The sequence below is a fragment of the Rhopalosiphum maidis genome, chromosome 2, assembly GCF_003676215.2.
Source record: "Rhopalosiphum maidis isolate BTI-1 chromosome 2, ASM367621v3, whole genome shotgun sequence".
Classification (NCBI taxonomy): domain Eukaryota; kingdom Metazoa; phylum Arthropoda; class Insecta; order Hemiptera; family Aphididae; genus Rhopalosiphum; species Rhopalosiphum maidis.
Genome location: NC_040878.1, coordinates 48323469 through 48349397, shown reverse-complemented (window position 1 = coordinate 48349397; position 25929 = coordinate 48323469). Strand labels below are relative to the sequence as shown.

At 35.1% G+C, this 25929-nt stretch overlaps 1 protein-coding gene across 1 annotated transcript; it reads left to right on the top strand.

Annotated features, from left to right (window-relative positions):
• The first annotated feature begins 18942 nt into the window (after window positions 1-18942).
• Window positions 18943-24982, top strand: LOC113555189 (toll-like receptor 7). The gene is given in 2 exon segments (XM_026959565.1): window positions 18943-20838; window positions 20840-24982. Coding segments are annotated over 2 exon segments (4011 nt in total). The 5' UTR covers window positions 18943-19500; the 3' UTR covers window positions 23513-24982.
• Window positions 24983-25929: the final 947 nt, after the last annotated feature.

Sequence of the window (25929 nt, the reverse complement as noted above, 5' to 3'; positions counted from 1 at the left end):
TCGTGTTCATAATAATGTTTTAAAACAGTTATCTTATACGTAACATATTACATTTAATATTTTTTACTACACACATAGAGATGAGATACATTTTTTTCTCACGTAGTATTGCCTATTATTGCTGTATTATTTCTCATCTATTTATCTTGCATATGAATGTTTATTTTAAAAATAAATATGGAGAATTTAACCAATATATTTGTATAGATTTTCTTGAAACTGTTTTTATTTGATCAATTTATTATTATTGTAATCGAGTATTTCGAGGTGTATGGGTACACAGTGCCATGCTGTTCAGATAACGATCACAGACACTGTGCGATTATTGATGTGTACATAATATAATATATCATACGGATAAATAACTGTACAAACAACATTATATTGAATTATTAAGAGTTATATCACGAAACCAAAGATATAATAATGTCATTTTCGATGTACGTGAACATGACCGATCCCTATACAGACGGCACAATACAATAATGCGAACGGTCCATAACCCGTTTCCCGGCCGTACAATAATTCAGGATACCCCGAAAGAGGTCGGACGTATGAATAACGGACTTATCTCCTATGAATCCGATTGATACTAGCGTTATAGACTCTGTGGGGTATTTGTTGAGGATGGTGTGGCCACTCAGTTAGTGTGTGTTGTTGACGTCGAGGGTTCGAAGGGGTTCAGCGTTCCCGCGGTGAAAAATACAATAGAACTCTGCAACTGTATTATATAACTTATAATAATAAGTGTGTACGACTTCTCCAAATCTTCACTGTTTCGTGTGATACCCATACACGGAAGTATTTTGTGTAATATTATGCGAGTTTCTTGTTAAATATTTTCGATAGATTTGGTAAAAGTCTTTAACATGTTGCGGAGCAATCGTGTTGACATATGACGGCAGCTGATAATACTATAATTAGTATTGCATATAGGTATGAAAAATAAATACATGTGATGGGCACGAAAGGTGGGACTTCAAAGTTAATCTGTATTAGTAATTCGGTAGTGTTTATATAATACCATTAAAATGATGCTTGAGAAAAATTAAATAAGCTTTAAGTACTTAATTAACTAAAGTATTCAAATCAAACCGGTGTAAAATTGATCGAAATATTAAAAATTGTTATATTATCGCTATATTTTTTGGGTTAAGTTAATTTTATTTTCTAGTTGAAAATTGTTTCTATATTATGTCTGCAGTGTTTTTTTTTAACGAATGATAACTATTTTATTCATAACTGTCTCTAAAATGAACAATATTTCATTTATTTTTTGCTTATTTCAATTTAACAATATATTTAATATGCTAATAAGTTTATCTAACATGTTTATTACTTTTTTACTTTTTTATGTGAATCATAAATCATAATAAATGGTATGGTATTCGTAGTTTTAATAATTGTAAATATTTTATAGCATTATTCAAAAACTGTAGATCAACGCAGTGTATTTTTTTTTTTTTTTAAATAGATATACAAAAGAATGAAATAACAGTCATTTATCCACAGATCTAACTTTTACGTACAAATTTAATATTTTTATTAACAGCAGAATAATTTGTACGTATCTAAACAATACGTACTTGTACAATTTAATTATATTATTTTACGTACAATCTATTTAGATATTCTGCTACATATCATGTAATTAATATTCATTTCTCCTATTCAAGAGGAAAAAAAATCAACAACTTAGTATCATACAGAAAATATTCGCTAAACTAATAAACCATAAACATAATATTTCATTTTATGTTCCAAAGTACAAAAAAGTAAATTTATAAATTAAAAACCTCGTTGAATTTAAAAAATAAATGTGTAGATAATCCACAAATTAGAATTTAAAAATGTTTATATGCATATAGAATGATAAACGAGAATAAAACATAATTAAATATAGCTAATGCAGTAGGTATGCTTAATATGAATGGCTTTGTGTTAATAACTTAATGATGTTATTATTGAGTTGTTTTATACTTAAGTTTTAAAAATATAACAAAATTAACAGTAATTTAAGTAATTGTTTTAGTAACAAATTTTTAATTAAATTGAAAACTAAGTTTTGTTTTGCTAACAGATTAGGTAGTGGTAAATAATAACTTGGATTTCATTCCAAAAATAAGTTTTCAAAACCATATATACAATTCAACAAAGAAAACTTTGAGTTGTTGGTAACTAATTTATTTATATTGTTTTCACTTTTGTGTGATGTAATAATTTTTACTCAAATTTTAATAAGACACTGACTTTGAAATGCATACTGCAACATATTTGAATGAAAATATGAGCTCAAAACAGTAATTTTAATCATGAATACTGATTATCTAGACTTTGACTATGGTGTCTTTTAAATATAGACAAACAGTTAGATATTTATTGAAATTGATTAAAATCTTTTCTATTTCTCTAAATACATTAGGTATTTTATATTTTATCTACTACTATATTCTCACTTTTCGATAGTATTTCATGTGGTAAAGTTGTATTTTTCAAATAAGAATGTAGTTTAATATTATATATATTTGCATTAAATAACTATCACACTACCTAAAATAAAATAATAGATTTATTGATATATTTTATAAATTGTCTAAATTCATTATTATATTTTAAACAAATACTTGTATACATTATTTATTTTACACTATAATAGATCTTTGAAGTTGTCTCAAAATGCGTATATAAGATATCACATAATAAATAAATGGTTATATACCAAACAAATCGAGTGTATTAAATATTCGATAAATACATTATTTTTATTGTGACAATAATTTATGATGTACCAATTAAATGATTATTATCGTAAATGTATATGCTGGACTCAGTGCTTTTGTGTCTTAAAATGTATGTTATTGTCATAAATTCTTTTTTTAAGCCTTGCACAGTCGGACGTATGAGTGTACCGGATGCATTCGCAATCACATGGAATAAATAATATCTTTCAACTTTCGTGTATCAAGACGTAGCAGGCAACTGTAATACGAGTGATGATAATAAAAGCACGATGAAATTGCTTATTCGCATCAGAGACGGCACATCTTCGTCTGTGCGTCTTGTCCGATCCATCGTAATTCATTAAATTTTTTTTCAAATCATAATCGTAACAAAAACCGCGTCAACTCGGCGTATCGTATACTTATTAAAAACAGTATTCCTCGCGTGGCTGTAAATAATGTGAGGTTTTGAAGGTGAAAAAATAATATAATATACATATAATATGAAACTGGATAATAACTTAACGTGTCCCCTCTCAGTCTCGTATTTTCGTTCACACGGGATCCGGATTAATAATTAGCCCTACAGGCCACGGTCTAATATGGTTGCCTTCTTGTAATATGTTAATATATAAAATATTATACACAACGGCAGTACGGCGAGGGCGGCGGCGGCGGCGAGTGGTAGTTCCCTGCAACAATGACTGTAATCTGAAAATTCCAACCTTGGATCAAGTAGCTGTAAGGCTATTAGATATAATATTATTAACGTGCGTGTGTGCATGTGTATGGATATATATTACTCGGCTTTGCCCGTTATAGCTTATAATACGTTTTATACGACGACGACGATAAATACAAGCGCCCGGCCTATAGATATAATAATATTTTCTTTCTAGAAAGATGTACGTGTTCGACACAAACTCTGTACAGTTGTTCGTTTTACTATTTTATTAATATTAATATTTTATTTTTCTAACCGTCGGTGACAAGAAATGTTTATATCGTGTATCCGTGTGTATATGTGCGTCCGGTGTACCCACTACGTCGCATTATATACATAATAATATAACAATATGTGTTGTTTAATGCTCGATGATTAAGTTGAAAAGAGGCCAACGAAGGAAAATAGTTTTAAAAAAAATCGCGATCTTAGCTGATAAGTGCGGGCGCAAGAGACCTCGCGATCACGACCGTTTCTGTTCTTGCAAAGAAAATACACACACACACACACACACACATATTACGTATCTCAAGCCGCGATCTCGGGCACTATTCGTTTCAAGTAGCCATTTAATCGCAGATGTATATGCGCCGTTAGCGAAACGAGTTTTTACAGACCAACAATAATGTAATATTATTATATATATATATATATATATACATAGACGATTGCAGTGCGACGAGCGTATAATATTCGCTGCAACCCGTTACAACCCCGACGTCAGTGCTTCGCTCGTAAACGAGAAGATATCGCTCGTATATTATAGTATAAGAATTGTCCTCGGTCGTAGTTTGGTGTTGTGTTGTTTTTTTTTACATCTCCGTCCCTTTTTAGCATTTGTGTTTGTCATCTTGTACCGTCACATTAATAATACGTCCTTTTTGATATTTCATTCCATCTATACATCTGCATACACTGACGCGCCAATTACAAATAGACCCCGTCGAGTCATAAGGTACGCAGTGTCACGACGTTGATAGTATTTACCAAGTTCCGTATTTTGAAAATATATATTTGTCCATGACCGGCGCCGCAAGCGGTTTTATTATTGCCAGTCCTTTATATACGGTATACTATATTATATCTATATACGATTATGTCATTCGATCATCAATTAGGTCAAAATGTATACGAATAAATGTACATTATCAACCTACTCAAAATTTAAATTTAGAAAACGGTGTAATTAAATGATTTTTACTACTACTGCTGGTTTTCTACCATCATATTTTATGTTAATAGGAGTATAAATTATTTGACTCTATACTGCGTTTAACAAATTAATGGCTTTTATTTACAAGACGTATATGACGTGATGTATAATATAGGTACATCGTATTTTCTATAGCTATACAAACCTACACATTAAAAAAAATATATATACACATAATTTACTTATGCACATTACAATTATTCAGGTATTCATTTCATGTTTGCTGAGAGATGAACATACAATATTAAACGATATAAATCACTAAAGGAGAATTATTAATTGAAATCTCTCGAAAGATTGCTTAAACATCTTAATTAAGTCAACTGAAGTATGAAATCCGCTTGAGATATTTAATGAGATTGATATATAGATAGAGATGCTGAAATGCGAACCTTTATCATTTCACGTACTTCAACTGTAATACAAATCCAATTGAATATAGTTAACCATTATAGGCGAATCAAATTCAATATATAATATATTATATACATATTACACGACGGTTTTCAAGTTAATGTCTAGCAATAAGTAGGGTTTAAATTAATATTTAATTAAACAGGTAAATTATCACCATACAAAGAAATATAAAACATATTACATTTGAATTTATATTATTTACATTAAAATATTTCTATGCGTTTTTTTTCTATCGTCGTATGAACATTTATTTTATGTATAATTGAACCAAACAAGTTGGTCTGTAAGTTTTATTTTGAAGGCACGGAGAATAATGATTTTAGTTTAAAAACCTGTACTTGTACAAAAAGTATATAAAATGTGAATACTTCATTAGTCGTTAGACGCACGGTATTTATTTGCAATAAACCTATTTTATTAATTTGCTTAGTAGTATAGTAGTATGTTTACTTTTTAAATCACTTAGCATTTTATATTCTTAATGACGATGGTTTAATTTAAAATTACTTGTCGTTTTAAGCGTGTAATCGATAGATGAGTTAGTAAAAACTGCTTATAAAACTACAACGGTTCAAAAAAAAAAAATTATATTTGTTAACCCTGTAGCGGCTGTAGGTGACGAGAAACATAGAATGACAATATTATTATTATTATGTTAACTTTGTAATGTGAGGAGGCTCGATGGATTTTTCTTTGATAAATAGGTTTTGTTTTAATATTGTCATGGAAAAATCTTTACGTGGGTTGACAGAGTATATTTATTTATATATATAACTTTCGTATCTTACGTTAGTATAACTCCTCCCACTCAAGTAGATAAATAAGTTATAGTCCAATTTTGTATAACCCAATATTCAAAGTCAGAAACAAAGTCAAGACACATGACACGGTAGAAATATTATTTCTTATTATACGCGTTACGTATATAATATACAGCTCCTTTTTAATTTTAGTTTATACAATTTAAATTTAACACTCACTGTAAAGTTATATTTTTATATTTTATTTTAGTTGTTTGATTAATTGATATTTTTCAGTTATTAAGATTTAGGTTATTCATAATACACACATTATATCACAGTTTAATGTGAATGTATAAACATTGTTTTTGAAAAATTACACTATGTATAATTGGGTATAATAATTTATGCTGTATGAAAACATCAAAGCGTACATTTTTAATCGTTTTTTCAATTAACTATTAAACAATTTAATATTAATATAATTAATTAAATAATATTATAAGATTATGCTGATGTAGCATTAGTTTTTTTTGGTAAATTCAAAATATGTAAGGTAAGTAAAATAAGTAAGACAGAAGTCCATTTTAATTTACTGAAAATTAAAAATATGTTATTTTTATTTAGCATATTTTGGAGATTTCTAAGATAACCTACTGCAAATTTTATTATTTAAAAGTTGTTCAATTATTGAGTTTATTTTTTATTTTTCATTATATTCATTCCAAGTTTAATTTTTGTCAACGAAAATGATCAATTTCATTTTATTTTCTGTTTATCATCTATCAACTATCGCACTTGTACGTATTTAAATTGTCCAAGATCTGCGTTTAATTTTCATAGTTGAATGTTTTAATTTTACTATATAACAAGTACATATTATAAAACTCAATTTTTTTTAGAGTTTATTTTAAAGGTACACTTTGTAGTTTTTTAGAGTATATAAATCCTAATTATAATATACATAAATATGCACATTGCACAAGTATACAAGTTTATAGATGTAGAAATTCAATGTATTAAGATATACAAGTAACAAGTTTGAAATTAAAGTTAAAATCGTCATTATTTTAATGATAATTTTTGTTTAGACAGTCTACAATATAAACTTAAACGTTTCGACCTATGCGACCAATTAGGGAAAATTACTTTAATTGACTAAATGAACAATTTTTCTCTAACGAACAATGTCGGTAAAAAGTCAAGACTTTGAAACCAAAATATTATCTTTAAAGACTGAGATTCGAATTAAATAACGGAAATACTTTGAAGATAGTTTGAAAAAAGATTTAGTATAAAAAACAATTCAAAAAAGTCTGCTGTTATAAGTTATTTGTCAACAATAACAGGCTACGAACACTTGTGACTGATTTTTTTAGTTAAATTGTCGTCAATAGTTTTCTTTTAGCTGTATAAACAAAGATATATACATACATATATAATATATATTTTAAGTGATTTTAATATTTTATAGAATGCTGTGGAAAAAAAAATCATGCGTATTATATTTTAAATAACGAGGCGCCGAGGAATATTGGTTTGATATACATCACACAATTAATACAAAATGTTATTCAATATGTTACCTACACTATTATAATATATATGCCATAATATTGTGTGGTCTAGTCTAACAATGTTATGTATATTATTCGACAATGTGCATCAAACAAAAATTACTTTGGACTTACCATACAAATTTAGGTTTCAAAGTACCCATCTATATACTACAATTATATACCTTTACACGGACATGGATATAATCAAAATACGGGTGACAATAATACAGCATAATATTAATAAATTATGTATTGCAGCAGCAAATAGAATCGGACAATACAAACTAGAAATGTATAATATGCATGAATATACGCGAAGAAAAGTAAAATGAAAAAAAAATTATATGAAAGCACGTGTGAAATAGGTTTGTTGAATAGTGTTGTCGTTTAGAGTGTTTCATTGTGGAACACAAAAACGACATAAATTGTGATGTCATCATATATATTTTTATTCAACTATGGTCGTAGTCGTAGCACGCAGTAAAAAAATAAAAAAAGTAAAGAAATAAAAAAATATATACATGCACGTGTGTATTTGAGAAAAAAACTAGAAAACATAACGATTTCGATGGAGAAAAAAAGAATATTCTAAAATCAACTGACATCAGAGCGAACGAATGTATGCGTTTAGTACATAGTGCATATCCTACAAGAAAATATATTATTAATAACGTTGATATTATTATGGGTTTTCTTTAACAATGCCACTCCTGAATATTATATATTATATTCAGCAAAGCCGTTTCTGAAGAATCATTTAAATTGATATGTTAAACGTAAAACAATGCCGCACAAAAATATAGACGAGACAATTGAATTCCAGACGCAGTGGAAAAAAATGTATAAAATACAAATACACGAAAGACTATAGAAAATTAACGCGATGATAAATGATGTCTATAAATTATTATATTTATTTTGAACCGAGAAGACGATTGAAATATATATTACACGCTATAGCAGGTTGTATTTTTCTTTGTATACTATTCAGTGTTATGTTGGCATAAATATACTGTGTATGATTAACCGATGCTTAGAGTTTATAAGGACTACATCAATAGTTATTAAAAATTTATAAATTGAAATAAATTTACAATAAATGTTAAATTTATATTCCTAGGGCAATACTTATAAAGCTTAATTTAATGTAAAAAAAAAAAATAATAAGAATTATAGTTATGAAACTAAAGTTTAAAAAATTTAATTTAATTCTATTAACTGGTTTTTTAAAATAAAATTACTATTTTTTTTTTTTACATCAATTAGTAATAATACATAATTTTGATCCTTGTCAAATTCAACAAATGTATAGTTATTGAAATTTACAAATATTCAACTTTAAGTATGATATACGTGTAGAAACTTTAACCATAGAACTTTTTAACTCTAACATTAACTGACCTGACTATTTTAATACTAGAAATTCATATACGACCCAATAATAATAATATTATAATTTTGATTTGAAATAACACGAATGATGAATTTGTTTACAGTCAATTTTATTATTTTATTAATAATATTAATGTTGTCACTAGTCAATATTTTAATTGATTTATATTCTTACAATATATTGCGGCGTGATACAAATTATTATCAGCTGGTCGTGCTTCCTTGGCTTGCGACTGTGTATGCAATTACACGTACGTACGTGCCATATAAAATGCTCACACCGAAGAACGATTATTCGCTCACCGACATCACTAAAAACAGTAAAAATTGAATAAAATATTATCATATAATGTTGCGCGTCATAGTCTGTATAATCGCCACGCGAATATATCTGAAACAAATCAACAAGCCGTAAACGTGCATATGTTGGAGAAAAAAATGTAAAAAATACACAAATATTGCATGTGTTTGAATATCGCGGTTCGGTTGGTTTGCGATTGATGAGGAGTAATATTACGATCTGTCAAAAGTCGAAACTGAAATTCGAGGAAATGAGAAACATACACACGTAGAAAAAAGTACTCTGACTATTTATGATTCAGTATCTGACAGTTTCTTTTGACGCATTTGGGCATTCCCGACATTGTCGTCATCGTCTTGTTTTTAAACATATTTTTGTACTGTCCCGTCGTAGTCTTTTTCAAAATACGGTTTATACAATTCCGAAAATAATGATATTACCACTCCTCGATGTCGACCAATCAGAAAACACGATGACCAACATTTTAGAAGTCGGTGACTTTATTTTCGATTTGGAGTGGAATGAGAAATATATTGATTTATTTTTACAATATTGTGAATTGTATTACTATTATTATTATTTTAAAACCACTATTTTGAAATCGCACTAAAATGTTCGTACAAACCTATCAACAAATTGGAAACTTATCACTGATCGTACTTTAAAAAGGTTATTTTTGGAATTCCCCAGTAGCTTTTTAGAAAATTGAGAACAAGTAATCGTGAGGATGTACGTCGTGCTTTGAAAATAAAATCAGGTTATGTTGCTGTTCGTACTTAAGATGATAATCCAAAAGTTTAAAATGTTCATTAATTTTAAATTTAGGTATTTCTTAGAAGCGAAACAATTTTCAAAACATTTTAATTAATTTATAACGATAATATTATAGGTAGTTTTGAAATATTATATTGATTTTTACTTTATTATTAATTTTTTTTACAAAGCTGTAATTTTTTAATTTTAAAACTTAAAAAGTTTAATTGAAATCATATTAAAATAATTTAATCAGATACTAATACTAAATAGTCGTTTTAGTTGATTCCAGAGAGTAACACAAAAGGCTCATATAATAATATGATCTTCAGACTTCAAGGTGTAAGGTATTATTAGCTATTTTTGTATAAATTGCTTATCAAAAGAAAGTTATTATTTACCTATTTGTGTTTAACCATCAAAGTCTTCAAAAATAAAAAGCCTTTAAAAATGTAAATAGATACGCTTGTTATGTTATACGCTCTAATCATAAGCTGAAACTTTTTTTTTTTAACGTGCCTTACTGGCCAATCGTACGAAGGCTTTAAAACTATGCTATACATTACTAGTTAAAATTAAAATCTAACTCCTATATCACCGATTACGATTTATTTTACTGTTTCTTTAATTTGTAACAAGAAGTCAGTATTTTTTTTTTATATTTCGAGGAGAACACTCTAATTAGATTATAGGTTATATTATTATTACACAACACATACAATAAACGCTTTTATTGTCAACGGTATAATATTATATAGTAGATTTATTGGAGCTGTATTATATATGCCTATGTGATACGAGTATACTACACTTGAAAACGAAATCATACAATTACTCCATAAAATTCGGGTGATTAACGTTCTCAATTACAATTATACGAGTCGGACATTAAACGCATAAATAAAATTCATAACGATGTTTCTTCCGAAAATCGACGACACGCCACCGTCGATTCGGAGGAGAACTCTACTGTTGTTCTGTAGCGACACCGAACGCTCGAAGAATGCGCGCATTCATATAATATAATAATATGATCGCACATGTTTTGACGGCCGCTGGGTCTCGAATTCCTATGTACGGGATTCGCGGAGACCGTAATACACACGCAACACAGTGTAATATACAATATTTATAATGACGTACGCCGTTTAACTTTTCGGTGGGGTGTCTTGTGGAGTCGCACATTGAAACCGACCGCGAATATCATTGCCGTTTAATATCATCGGAGAGCTGCGACCGGGCGGTGTCAGCAGCAGTGTCGGTGGCGCGGTGTTTGATGGAGTGAAATGAGTTGCGATGATGCCGACGACTTAACGGCCGCCGCTGCGTTATTGAAGAAGAGTGAGTGTAATAATAATAATAATAACGAATGTGTGTATGGGGTGTTCGATTCCCATAAATATTAGTGGTGGTGAGTCATTTCCTGAGCTGGCGGTGGCGGTGCGGGCGAGAGACGGAATCCCCGCGGTTTCGTCGACTCGTCGACTCGTGTCCGTATTATTATTATTATTGTCTGGTGCGTACATATTATTATTATTATGTACGACGGGCCATCATAATATATAATATTCACGTGGCACTATTATTTTATCACACCGGGTGTACGCGATTCTCCGCGCCGCCGTGTCAACGCGACGTCTTCAGGCATCCATAGTCGCCGCCGCATAGTTATTTCGAAAACGGCTTTTTTCACTCGCACCCCCCCGAAGGACCGAAATCAAACCGCACGCCGATAACAAAATACATACACCTCGTGTCGCGGGCCCCAACGATGGTGTTATAACAGATACGATAATAATATAATATTATAAGGTGGCGCCCGACCATAATATAATAACGATAATAACATTATTATTATTATTATTATACAGTCGTATCGCGAACTGTTGTCGTCGCGTATCGTTTTTATTATTATTATTATATGTTCTGCACGGTCGTGTACCGTTCGGACGCGTACCCGTATACGCTGCCGCGCGGCATCAGTGACGACCGGCCATTTGTACATCATATTATTATTATATTATAATATACTATGTGGCTATATTTAATAATAATAATATAATATATACGAAAACTACACTCGGCTGCGGAACACGTTCTCGAACACACGTTTTTTGACCGTGACCATCGTACACAGACACAGACACACACACGCACACACACCGACCGTAACAAGTGGGACCATTAGAAAGAGTAGTAATTTTTCATCATCAGCACCCATCCATACCACCACCGCAGACACACGGCTTTATACGCCGCCGCGTGTACGTTATGTAGTCGTCGTCTCCGTCTCGCCGCATCGTTCTCTCTTTCCGCGTCTCACACCGCCTCGCCGTCCGTCACCGTATGTGCGCGCGTATGGCCGCCCGATAACCGGGTAATAATATCGGCTCGGGGCGATCCCGCGCCGGTCTCGGCTGCAGGTACACGTCGCTCTGCAGTCGTAGGTACCTATATAATGATAATAATAATAATAATAATATTAAATATACGAATATTGTAATACGTTATGGAAGTCCTCCGACGGCGGTATATACGTTATTAATGTATTATAAATGCCGCACCGACTCTCGTATACCCTACGACGGGCGACGGCAGTAAGACAAATCTCATCTGTGTACGCATACCCGACCGCGACGGTTATTAAGAAAAATTACAAACACTTCGAATCAATTAGAATTTAAGTTGCATTTATTCTAACTTAACGCCGTAACACTCGATACGTAATAACATAAAATAAATGTATAATTACGTACCACTGCACGCGGAGGCGCGCTACTGACCGCGACGACGCGGCTACACACCACTTTTGTATATCATTATATACACTTTATACATTTATATCAAACCATACCATAACGTACGCGCCGATATTATAATTATCACTGGCTGCCCCGGCTTGTTGAGTATAATACGATAATTAAAATAATTGCTATTGAGCTCTAATTTACGGTCACGTATCGTACCAACAGAACAATCGGCCCTGCAGTCATGATATTATTATTAAAGAATATTATAAAACATGATTGCACTATATTATAGTATGCCGCAAAGGTATAATGTACTCGCAATATAAAACTATATACGCATAAACAATATTACATAGTCGGGATTCAATTAAAAATGCGACGGGGTCTCGCCATGCAGTTCAAACGCGTCGTCCTATTCGACATGAATATTTTCCTCTGGAAACGTCTCTATTGTTCTATTATAGATTTACATAAATGCTATAATTTTTATTTTACATATAAATATATTAGTTATACTGTCCATATGTATAGAAATTTATCGTTTATCATTTTGGAATGTTCTATAAACAAGCCATATATACCTACCCATATAATAATATTGTCGAAGAACTAGAAGAATACAAAATATTTTAGTAACTCGCCGGAGCACAGGACGAATATTGAATTTCTCTGGACGTTTGCGTTTAAATAAATACTATATTATATTATAATAGACATAGCCGGGCATTATAATAATTATTATGCACGATCTTCGTTTAAAATATGTTAAATAATTGTGTCGAGTATTCACAAGACAAAGGGTGTTAACTAGAATGCGGTTTAAGTACGTCCGATGGATACGTTGAGTGATAATTTGACATTCCAAACATTAACGAACGAATCGTAGTCGTTGTCTTTTTTTTTTGTTTGTTTCGCCATTATATTATGTATGCGTACTCGTCGAAATCTCCACGTCAAACACTATTTCAATTGTTTATGCAAACGCGCGTGTATAGAGAAGAGCCGATGAAGTATGCCTGTATCCAACTCCAACAGTCGTCTCCCGGTTCTACTCGCGTGCCAGGACGTGCTGCGTTCGTGCAGGTGGACAAGTATAATGTGGCTGGTATAATATTATTATCTGTACATTATAGCTGTACGGTATACTTACCCACACTAGACGATTATTATTATGATACGTATTATAATACTTTTTTATTTTGAACTCGAATATACGTTTTATAATGTATGAATATACAGACGACGCGAAACCAAGATGCGTATTATGCGTTGTTGTGTTGCATTCGTATATTATTATTATTATTATTATATAGCTGCAGTAGTGCAGTGCTATAGTACTCGTGTACATACGCGGCTGCTTCGACAAAAGATTTTTTTTCTATTTTTGTTTTTTTTTTTTTTTTGATATTCACGTTTTGAGAAAAACGCCCATCATTCCTCGGGGCGGTGGAACTCCCGAACGGCGGCGGCGACGGTTGATTAGGTATAGGTAGGTAGACGAGTACGTGTATTATACATTAGACGTTTATTATATAGTATATTGTATATATATATATATATATGTAGTATATATTATAAGTTTATATAACGTAATAAATGCAGTACGTCATAATATATGCAACGGTCGCTCGGAGAGTACCTATATTGTTGCAGAGGTATGACGATAAACGTTGCACAAAATGACTACAATATAATATTTTTTCCCGCGATGTTCGATTCACTTGCATATTATAAATAGTATAATACGTCTACGAGTGAGGCCATCCGCGGGGAACCGCGCGTGCTTCCAATATTATTGTTGTCATGTCGTACAAAAATCGCTAGTAAAAAATCTCTGAAAGCGTGCGAGCGGGAGTGTTGTACACCTAAATATATTTTATTATTATTGTTATTATCATTACTGTAGTAGTTGTCCGGCGCGCGCTGGTCTTGACAGGACGTTCGTATACTATTTAATATATATATATATACATATTATATTGTATAGGTATGTACTATGATTTATGGGCAAAGGTTCGACAGGATCACATCTTCAGATTTATCGGTCGCGGGTTCAAAAGGGGTCCACACACACATAGAGACGCTGTTCTCCCCCTCTCTCACTCCTAAACTCTTCCCCCTGTCCGCATGGTCGTCACAATACTACCATATACTACCAGGTATATAATATTATTAGAAATATATATATATACATTTTATACACTACCACCGGCACTTTGGCCTCCTCCCACGTACCTACTAGGTACGTACACACATATATACATATATGTTAGTAACACACATTATATTATTATTACACACAGTTGCCTTGTAATTCCATCACGCGGCGGCGGTGGAACAAGAGACGTACGAGCAACCCAAAACTCTCTCCGTGTGTCCATCTCTGTGCGCGCGCGCTCGTCTTTATAGACTTCATTAGCCGGCGGCCACGAAAACTCGTTCCCCCTCCTCACAAGCATTCTTTCTCTTCCCTCCCCCTCTCGCGTCATCCAACACACAGCGACAACCTCTCGTTACACGCACACACATGTAAGATGAGGTTTTTAAACGATTGTAAAGATTTCGGACCAGATAGCCGCCGCCACATGTGACACGGTCGATGCGGATAAAACCGCAGGCCCTCGTCCTCGGTGACCCCCATATTTTCAGAAAAGATTTCGTACGTAAAATTCCTTTTCTCCGGCTCGTAAAACGTTTTTAATTTTTGACATTCGTTTCACCGGACAACAATAAAATAACGACGTATGTGTACGCCTAAGTATATTATATTATAATGTACATAAATATATACATTATATATACGACATAGGTATATATCAGCAGGTATAAAATAATATATATAGGTACACGCACACATCACCGCGTGGGTTCCGTCGGTGTATTATATCGAAACTGTCCCTGCGGTTCGGTCGACCGGAAAAAAATATATATATACAATAATAATAATAATAATAATAATGATAATATAAAAATAAAAACCCGTCCCTTTCGATTTCCAATGTTTTCATTGTACGTATATATATATATATAATAATATGTATGTATACCGCGCGCGTTCGACCCATACGCACATTCACATATTATAGGTAAGTACATATATACTATTTATATATATATATATATATATATATATATACATGTACACAATACGCTATAGTAATGTGCGCCGTTAACGGTACACAGCCAAAATCGTTCTTGCCGTTCAGTTTTTACCGCAAAACACAATAATATATATATATATATATAATATAATATAATATTATAAATCATTTTAACCCAACGCCAGAGATATACACCCCGAAAATTCTTTCACCCGTCACACGATCTCTATAATAACACTAAATAATATATATATAAATTGTGTGCGTATAGAAATATCGAACAATCATATTTTTATTGTCGACACTTGAAATATATTGCTTTTCTTTCAAGTGTTTTCATATTTTTTTTTTTGCTTCTCAAATGTTTAACTATGTGATATTTTTAAAAGTAGTTTATGCATTAGAATAGGGCCGAACAAAATCAAAAGGTATTATTTTATGCATTTATGCAATTTACATAACATAATGTATTAATTAATCTACATAATAAGTAGGTATAGGTATACCTACTCATATAAACAGGTAAACCGAACAGTGCGGTGTAATATCAATTATCTATAATACCTATTCATCGTTAAAATGATTTATAATTTATATTATGGTTCTTTCAGTGTTAATATAATCAGTTTATTTATGTTGGTCCGTGTTCGTATAATATAGTGATGGGAATTATACTTTTTAGTATCTGAAAAATCGCATTCCGATTTTTAAACAACTAATAAGATTCCCGTTAGCAATGAATATATTGACTGCGAGGCGTTTTAAATGACATGATATATTGACCGTTCGTCGGTATTGAGCATAAGATATTTACAAATTATCGGCATGGTAATTTAATAATTACGGACATACTTACTTTGGTATATCGTATAGCCGATTGAAAAAATTGAACGGGGAATTTGCAAGGGCTGTCACCTACGCAATAGGATATCATCAGACAAGTGGGTGGTAACCGTTTAACGTTTAATATTTTAAAACTGTATGCATTTTTTTACTGGGTAATAGTTATTCTGGTTCGATCAATTTTAAGAACTAAAAAACATTATCAATAAAATATTAAAATATACCAAGTAACTCGAAGACAAAGAAAATATAATCATAAAATTGAATAATAAACATTAATCTTGAATAAAAAATATTTGTGTATTAACAGAATATTTAGATTTAATATGTCATTTACTTATTAGTTATTAACATTATGATGTGTAGCTTACCTACTGTAAATACAATTTCTCGAGTTTCGACGTGTTATACAAATAGTCCGACAGATTGCGCTTCACGTATTAACGAACGTTAATATTTTATTGTACACAATTATCCTTACGGTAACAATTACAATTATTAATATCGACAATCGTATGTTTAAGTATACACTTAACTGTCAACTGAACAAATTATTGTGTAGGTAGATTTCTACTGTAAAATGAAAGGTCGTTTAATTGTTATCATCCACTCCGGTGCGTCAAATGCAGTGGTCAGCATCACAATAATAATAATATACTGATGACTGCGCTAAAATGCCCACTCGAGCAAAATGTGTTCTTTGTTCGAGGTAATTTGGCCAATTATAAAGGATGCTCATTGCTCGACCTATATACGGGCCAGACCTACAAGAATACAAGACGTTCAAATACCAGATAACCGAGGAAAACTTGATCTAGTATTCTAGTTTTATTTACGAGTCTTTGAAACTCTTCCAAAATATAATCCTTTTATATGTAAAGACGCTTTAAACGTTGTAGGTGTTAAAACGATGTCAATGTGGATAAATAAAGTATTATTTTTGTGTTAATATAAATAATTATTTTTGAATTACAAACAAAATACAAATGGTAGTTATCAGAAATAAATTATAAACATCATAACAATAGAAATTTAAAAAAAAAAAAAACAAAACTATGATATAAAGTTTATTCTACAATGTAGTGTTAAGAATATTCGACGACCGTAGACCATATAAAAACTTAAAGCTGCAAATTTAGCATATATCCCATATTATTATACAGGTATGATATATTATTATAATATTATTCAAGTCTCGAGGCTAAGATTATTGGCGTGTTTGGGTAAAAAAATTATCTCTTGATATATTATTTATTTATTTTTTTGACGTCGTCGCGTGCGCGAAAAACGATGAAAAAAAACATTATCTATCAGGTATGTGGCGTACGTCGTACCAGTTTGGTTAAGTATGTTTTTTTATAATATTACGAAAATATTCTTAGTAAAACAACGTACGTTTTGAACATACTATATAGTCAACTAATTCGTGACTGCTTACGAATTCTATATGCCCAACATAATAAGTAACACCTCTTTTACATATAAAATACATTTAAATAATTGTATTTGACCAAATAGTATATAATATCAGGTCGATCAAGAATATTATCTCAAATAACTAATAATAACATAGGTATCATCATAGTGGTGTACAATTCTGTTGCGGGGTAAATGATTATAACAGTTGGTTTATACGCGAAGTGTGTAAACCGTTTGAATGAAATAAAACATGTATTCATATTATATAGGTAGACGTATCGTATTAATAATAATACGCGGTTACGGTATTCGTGCGAATCAAATGCTATTTCAGCGGAATTACTTAAATTTTTCGTAAAAAAATGAATAAAATCGAGAGCAAATTAATAACTAAAAATGTTTAGTTTATACGCCGAAGCAAGAGATTGCAAATCAAATCAAATATTATAACACGGTGCGCTGCAATGGACCGAACGACGTTATTGTGACGAGAACAATTTGATCGCGTTTGTTGTGTGAGAATAGAAAAAAACCTGCAGGCTACAATACGTACAAGCGCAAGGGAAGTCTTCAATTATTGGAAACATATGAGAACAATTAAAAAGCGCAGAAGACCGTTGAAAAAAATCGAATCAAATCACTTTCGAGTCTTTTGACTTTCGACACCCTGTGGTCGGCGATCGGCCATTGACGAAGCGGAAAAAGGAGATATCACAATGATTTCGAAATAAAAAAAAATCGTATAATATACCTAACAATCGGGTGGCGTAGGAAAACGTCAGTCCGACTACCGTACGGTGTGCGGCGGCGGCGGCGGCGGCGGCGGATAATCACAGGGTAACCATAACCGGGAGCAGCAGCGCCGGCCGGGAAGGGGACGCTGCCGCCGCCGACGACGGACGGTCGCCGTCACGTGGCGCCCCCTTTCGGCCGTCCAGCACAACTAGCGGACCACTGGATACGCGGGCCAGTGCGACCGTGCCTGTGTCGCGTTCAGTCTCCGCCGTGAACCCGTTGCCGACAGTTCGACCGCGCATCGTGTTTTGGATTACGAGTCCGTTTATTATGTGAAAGTGTTCGCGGGCGCGGACGTTCTGTTCTCGAGTGTTGCGATTTTTTTTAAGTTATTTTATTTTTTTTTTTTTAGTTCGGTTCTTTTTTTTTTATCATTGTTTGTTTACCGCCGCTGACTTAGGGCGATATTTTTGATTGCGTACATATTAATCGGTATTCCGGCCCGACTACTGGCAGTACCGTAGTGTTTTAAAATAATTTTTAATTTCTCGTTTTCGTTGTTTTTACTTAGTCTCGAATCCGCGCTTGTGCGTCCCGCGCGGCAAAAGACTACTGTGATTTGCGATTATGTCGAATGCCCGACCGACGGGGTCGTACGCGAACCGATCGGTTTTCTGACGAACGCCCTCCGCGATTTTTTTTTTTTGAAATAAATCACATCGAGTTTCGAAAAAAAAAAAATTTTCCTGTTCGGTTTTTGGCATTACGTCGCCCGGTTGCCGTTAATCCGGCGCGAAGTAATCGAGACGATTCAAAATTAACGAAAAAATAATATGAAATTGTTTATTAAAATGAAACTGTTTTTGGTGGCCGCGATGTGCGCCGCGGCGGCCGCCAAACTCGACGGCAGTGGCGCGGGCGAACCGTGTACGTGGTCGTCGTACAACAACGACACGGCCAAGACGTCGGTACAGTGCCGGGTCCGGGCCTTGGCACTGGACAGTCCGAATTTCTCGTCCGTGCAGCCCGAGGGCACGGTTCGGCTGACGGTCGACTGTACCGACAAGCTGTTCTTACAGAGTACGCTTGTGCCCCGCATGTTCCGGCCGCTGCACCAGCTCGAGGAGCTGGCGCTGGTCCGGTGCAAGTTGTTGGACATACCCACAGACGCGTTCGACGGCCTCGGCGGGCTCAAGAAGCTCACCGTGCACACGTCTAACCTAGAATGGGGAGCCACCAAAACGATGGAATTAGCGCAGGGTAGCCTGGACCGGCTCACCGAGCTCCAGTCGCTCGACCTGTCCGAGTCTAACGTGCACACCGTACCCGCCGACGCGTTCTGCGCCCTCAAAAACATTCAGCAGCTGAATGTGTCGCACAACGGCATCGAAGACCTCACCACGCTCGGGTTCTCCGGGCCTGACTGTCCCGGCGGCACCGACCTCAAAGTGCTCAATTTGTCGTGGAACAACTTGCAATCGGTACCCGCTCGGACCGCTATATCAGCCATGAAGCGGTTGCAGACGCTCACTCTGCAGCACAACAGCATCACGGACATCGCCGCCGACAGCCTGTCTACGCTCACATCGCTCAAAGTATTCAACGCGTCCTACAATAAATTGGAGGCCCTGCCGGAGACCTTGTTTGCCAAAAACCGTGACTTGCGCGAGGTTTACCTGCAAAACAACGGGCTTTACGAGCTGCCCCGCGGACTCTTCCACCGGCTCGAACAGATGGTTATTATAAATTTAAGCAACAATAAGATCAATCAGATCGACGAAGCACCGTTTGTCGGCCTTCTGCGGTTGGTCGTTCTAGACCTGTCCCGCAACGGACTGACCAGGATCAAGTCGAACGTTTTCAAGGATCTGGTGTTCTTGCAGATTTTGGACTTGAGCAACAACAGTATTAGCAGTATCGAGGAAAACGCATTTTTTCCACTGTATAATTTGCACACGCTTAACTTGGCGGAAAACCGGCTGCACACGATCGGACCGCGACTTTTCAACGGTTTGTACGTGCTGTCTAAACTCACTATTAACAACAACCTGTTGATTACCATAGACGACCAAGCATTTAAAAATTGTTCGGCTCTTAAAGAACTCGATCTCAGTTCAAATGCCATTCAACAGGTGCCAGCCGCGTTGAACGAATTATCATTCTTAAAAACAGTTGGATTTGGGTGAAAATCAAATTAGTGTGTTTCACAACAATTCGTTTAAAAATATGGAATTACTGACCGGACTACGACTTGTAGATAATTTTATCGGAAACCTGACTATAGGCATGTTCTCTAATCTGCCCAACCTGCAGGTGTTGAATTTATCGAAAAATAAAATCTATACCATCGAACGAGGCACGTTCACGCAAAATAGTCAAATTCAAGCGATCAGACTGGATGCTAATTATTTAACCGACGTTAACGGAGTTTTCGAATCGTTGTCTAGTTTGCAATGGATAAATTTATCTAAAAATAATTTAATTTGGTTCGATTACGCGATGGTGCCGGCCAATCTTAAATGGCTGGATTTGCACGATAATTACGTTCAAGAATTGGGAGACTACTATAATCTCAAGGACCGATTGAACATTAACACAATTGATGCCAGTCACAATCATATTACCGAAATTTCGGAACGTTCGATACCGAACAGTATAGAAGTATTGTTCCTCAACAACAATTTTCTTTCAAACATTAGGCCCAACACGTTTTTGAAAAAGAGAAATTTGGTGCGCGTGGACTTGTACGCTAACGAGTTGACGCGATTGGACGTGAACGCTCTACGGCTAGGCGTTGTGCCCATCAATCGTTCGCTGCCGGAATTTTATATCGGTGGTAATCCGTTCGAGTGTGATTGTTCCATGGACTGGTTGCCCGCTGTCAACAATATGACGCAACTCAGGCAAAATCCCAAGGTCATGGATCTCGATAATGTGGTGTGTAAAACGACAGATTCCAGAGGCTCGGAGGTAGTACCCATATTGTCGGCCGGACCGTCACAATTTTTGTGCAAATACGAAACCCACTGTTTTACCGTGTGTAAATGTTGTGAATACGACGCGTGCGACTGTGAAATGACGTGCCCTAATAATTGTACATGTTACCATGATCAGACATGGCATACGAACATTGTTGACTGTTCATACCAATTGAACAACCAGGTGCCGCCGAAACTACCGATGGACGCGACACATGTGTACCTAGACGGCAACAATTTTAATCAGTTGCAGGGTCACATATTCATCGGCCGCAAAAACATGGTGCACCTATACCTGAACAACTCGAAAATCGAATCGTTACAGAACCACACGTTCAATCGACTCAGCTCGTTGCAGGTACTCCATTTGGAGGACAACATGCTCACTGAGTTGAAAGGCTACGAGTTTGAGCAGCTTTATCAGCTTAGGCAGCTGCACTTGCACAACAATCGTTTATCGTATGTAAACAACATGACTTTTGCGCCACTCCGGAACCTGGAGGTGCTTAGGCTGCACGGAAATTTGCTTAGCAATTTCAACGTATGGCAGTTGTCCGTCAATCCGTACTTAGTACAATTGTCGGTCGGCAAGAACCCGTGGTCTTGCCGCTGCAAGTTCCTGCAACCGTTCCGAAACTGGGTGTACGAGAACGGCCCGAAAATCAGCGATATGTCAGACGTAACGTGCGTGCCAGATGAGTCGGATCCCGGCCAGAGGCGCGAGATCGATTTCAACGAAACAGCGTGCAGCGACTTCTACACCGGCGGCTGGGCCCTGCGCAACATGATGACCTCCAGTTACGTGCCACTACTCACGTTCCTGTTGGTCGTGTTCGTCGTGGCCCTGGTGCTGTTTGCCGTTCGGGATAACATCAAGGTGTGGCTGTACACCAAGTACGGTATACGAGTGTTCAGCTGCAAGAACTCCAGCAACAAGCACTTTTACGAAGACCGCGAGAAACTGTACGACGGTTACGTGCTGTACAGCCCCAAGGACGAGGAGTTCGTCCTGCAGTCGGTGGTCGCTGAGCTCGAGCACGGCAACCCGTCGTACCAGCTGTGCCTGCACTACAGGGACCTACCCATCACGTCCATGTACCACGCCGGTTCGTCGCCCGTAGTGATCGAGGCTGCGGAGGCCAGCCGTCGGGTGATCGTCGTCCTGTCCCGAAACTTCATACAGACCGAGTGGTCACGATACGAGTTTCGGTCGGCACTACACGAAGCACTCAAGGGAAAAGTGTACAAGCTAGTGTTGATCGAGGAGAACAGCATCGCTGCCGAGGCGGATGCCGATCCCGAGATCAGGCCGTACCTGAAAGTTGCGTCTAAGGTGCGTTGGGGCGAGAAACGGTTCTGGGAGCGTCTCCGGTACCTGATGCCCAGCAACAACCACCACAACAATAACCATCACCACCACAAGGTGTGCAACTACCGGAACAATATAAACAACTATACCATCGACACCCGGACGCCGGTGGTGCCGGCACACCGGCGGCAACCACCGCCGTCGCCTCAGGACAAGGGGACACACCACCGGCCGCACGGCCACCACCACCATCACCACCAGCACCACCAACAGCAGCAGCATAGCCCCGGATCGTTGCCCCGACCGCAGCACCGGCACGAGGACTCCAACTACTCAACGGCCACGACGGCCACGCCGTCCCCGAAACTCGGAGGCGGCTGCGAAGACCGGCCGGCGTCCACCGAGCACATCTACTCGGCCATTGACACGCCACCGCCGTCGGTGCACCAGTCGCCCAGCAGGATGATGCCGCCCGTACACCAGTTCGAGCGCACCAACAGCCGGAGGTCGGCCAAGCACCATCAGCACCAGAACGCCGTGCAGGCTTACCTCGTCTAATGCGTAAACAGCCACTCTCGCAAGTCGTCGTTACCCCTAATACTTCCACATCGCAGCGTATACCGCGAACCTATAATATTATTGCATTTTGTGGGTAATAATCTCGCGCAAACAGGTCAGTGTCACCGACGTACTGTACGATTATTATTATTATTATATCATTATCATTATTATTATATTTGTATTTTTCGTTTGGTCTTGTTTCGTTTATTGTTAACCGAACAAAGCATATTATGTACGTATGTGCTCATCAATATGTGATAATGTTGTTTAAATAAGCACGACTTGTATGATTCATAGATTAATTGAGTTCCTAAGTGTACGTTCTCCGGAACACGCTGCGGTTAATTCCCTTTGAAACTTTCTTGTATTTTTTTTTTTTTTTAATTATTTTTAATTTTTACTTTATTTGTTCGTAATAATTACTTTACGACGGGCTGTGTCCGCCGTTTATATTGTAAATGTGATTTTAGGCGGGTTTTTAAATATTATATTATTATTATATTATTGTGAAAAAAACGGTTCGTACTAACTATTGAGAATCTAACGCCATTTTTCTAGTCAGCTCAAAAAAAAAAAAAAAAATGTTTTGAGCAACCAAATTGTGTGTGTTAAACTCATAAAAAAAAAAATGTATTATCCTCGATTTGAGGCTCAGACTGATTAAGTCTTCGTATCACTGTTGTTTTCTCCCCTCACCTTTTAACTTTTTTCAATCGAAATGACATACATCGCGAACGTTATTATTCTATTTCATTTTTCACATGACGCAGAGCAATAATAATAAAATATTATTTTAAATTTATGACACATGATGTGGGATAATTAAAAACCTCCGTGGGTGTTGGTGTTTTTTTCTCTTCATACATCGTAATAATAATAATAATAATACCGGTTCTAGGCTCTCGTGTATTTTATTATATCTCTCCTTATTACTACACTCTCCTAGAGCGTTTATTCTGTTATTATTCCGACGTGTCCGAGTACGCTTTCGTACGAAACACGGAGTGAAAAAAAATATATATTTATATACTTACATATTATATATAAATGTATATTTTTTTATTCAGTACACGGATTACCACTTAGTACTGCCGCTGCGTTATCTGAAATGGATTCGGCTTTTTATTTGGAGAGACAATATAAAACTATTATTTTTTTTATCTTTAAAACACAAAACAAGGATAATAAAAATAAGATAAATAATAAATACACACCTTCTTATCCTCGAAAATAATAATTTAATTTCCCTGTAAACTCGGTTTAATATATAAGCTATAACTTTACTTGATTACTAGAGACCACGACGTGTTTCGTTCCGTTCCGTTCCGTAAATTACAAATTATGAATATTTTTACGAATTTACACTCAATATATGCGATTTTTAATTGTTTTGTTGTTTAATTGTTTGGGTCGAGTGTAGTAACAGGGTAAGACCGATAACAACTTGGTTGATTGTGAAAAAAAAAATAAAAAAAAAATTAAATTTGGGGAATTTACATTTTGTTTCACTACTTGAACGAAGACTGTATGATATTTTTAATTAACCACAATTTTTTTTTATTTAAATATTGTTAACTTCGATTCTATTTTATTATTATTTGATTAAGAAATTATTTGTATATATTCGTGTACATCCCATTTTATTATGTAATGATATTAATATGTATAGACGTGTATTGTACTACGTTGAAAATAAATAATTTATTTTTTATTTTGAAAAAAAAAACATGTTATTTATTTAATTTCCATCACCCAGGTACAGCACTATGTTACACGCTACCTACCTATCTGCATATTTTTTGTCACGGTCCAAAGTATGACCATACACAACAACACTACATGTATATATGTATATATGTTATATTAAATACGCACATACATTACATTGTTGTTCGTTTGTATATAGCTTTTTGTACGAATCAAATGATATCGTACTGACCGGGAGAGAGAGAGTCACATGTAGGAAAGCGAAAACATGAATAATACATGGGTTTTTTCCAGCCCTTTGCAAAGGCTGTCTGTCAGTCATGCAGTCAACAGAAGTGCGTGTTCGGCGGACTAGACGGAATATTATTGTTCTGTTCCGTCCGTACGTCGTTTGTGTGTCACGTAAATAGATGACGGGGATCTACCCTTGCTGCAAATACGTACAACATTATATTATTATACGCGTCCAGAAAGTGAAAACCAAAAGAGGGTCTCAACCCTTTTTTTTCTAGTCTCGTCAGTCGCCTGCAGGAAACTCTCCGTCGTTTGGTGTACACGTGCTTCATAAAATATTATATATTAATTACTGTCGTCGGCCAACGGTAGTGGTGCTCGGCAGTTTTTCTCTTAATATAATATTATGATTGTTCCAATTGAATAAAACTGTATAACGTGACAAGTAAGTATAATGAAAAGATAAAAAAAAA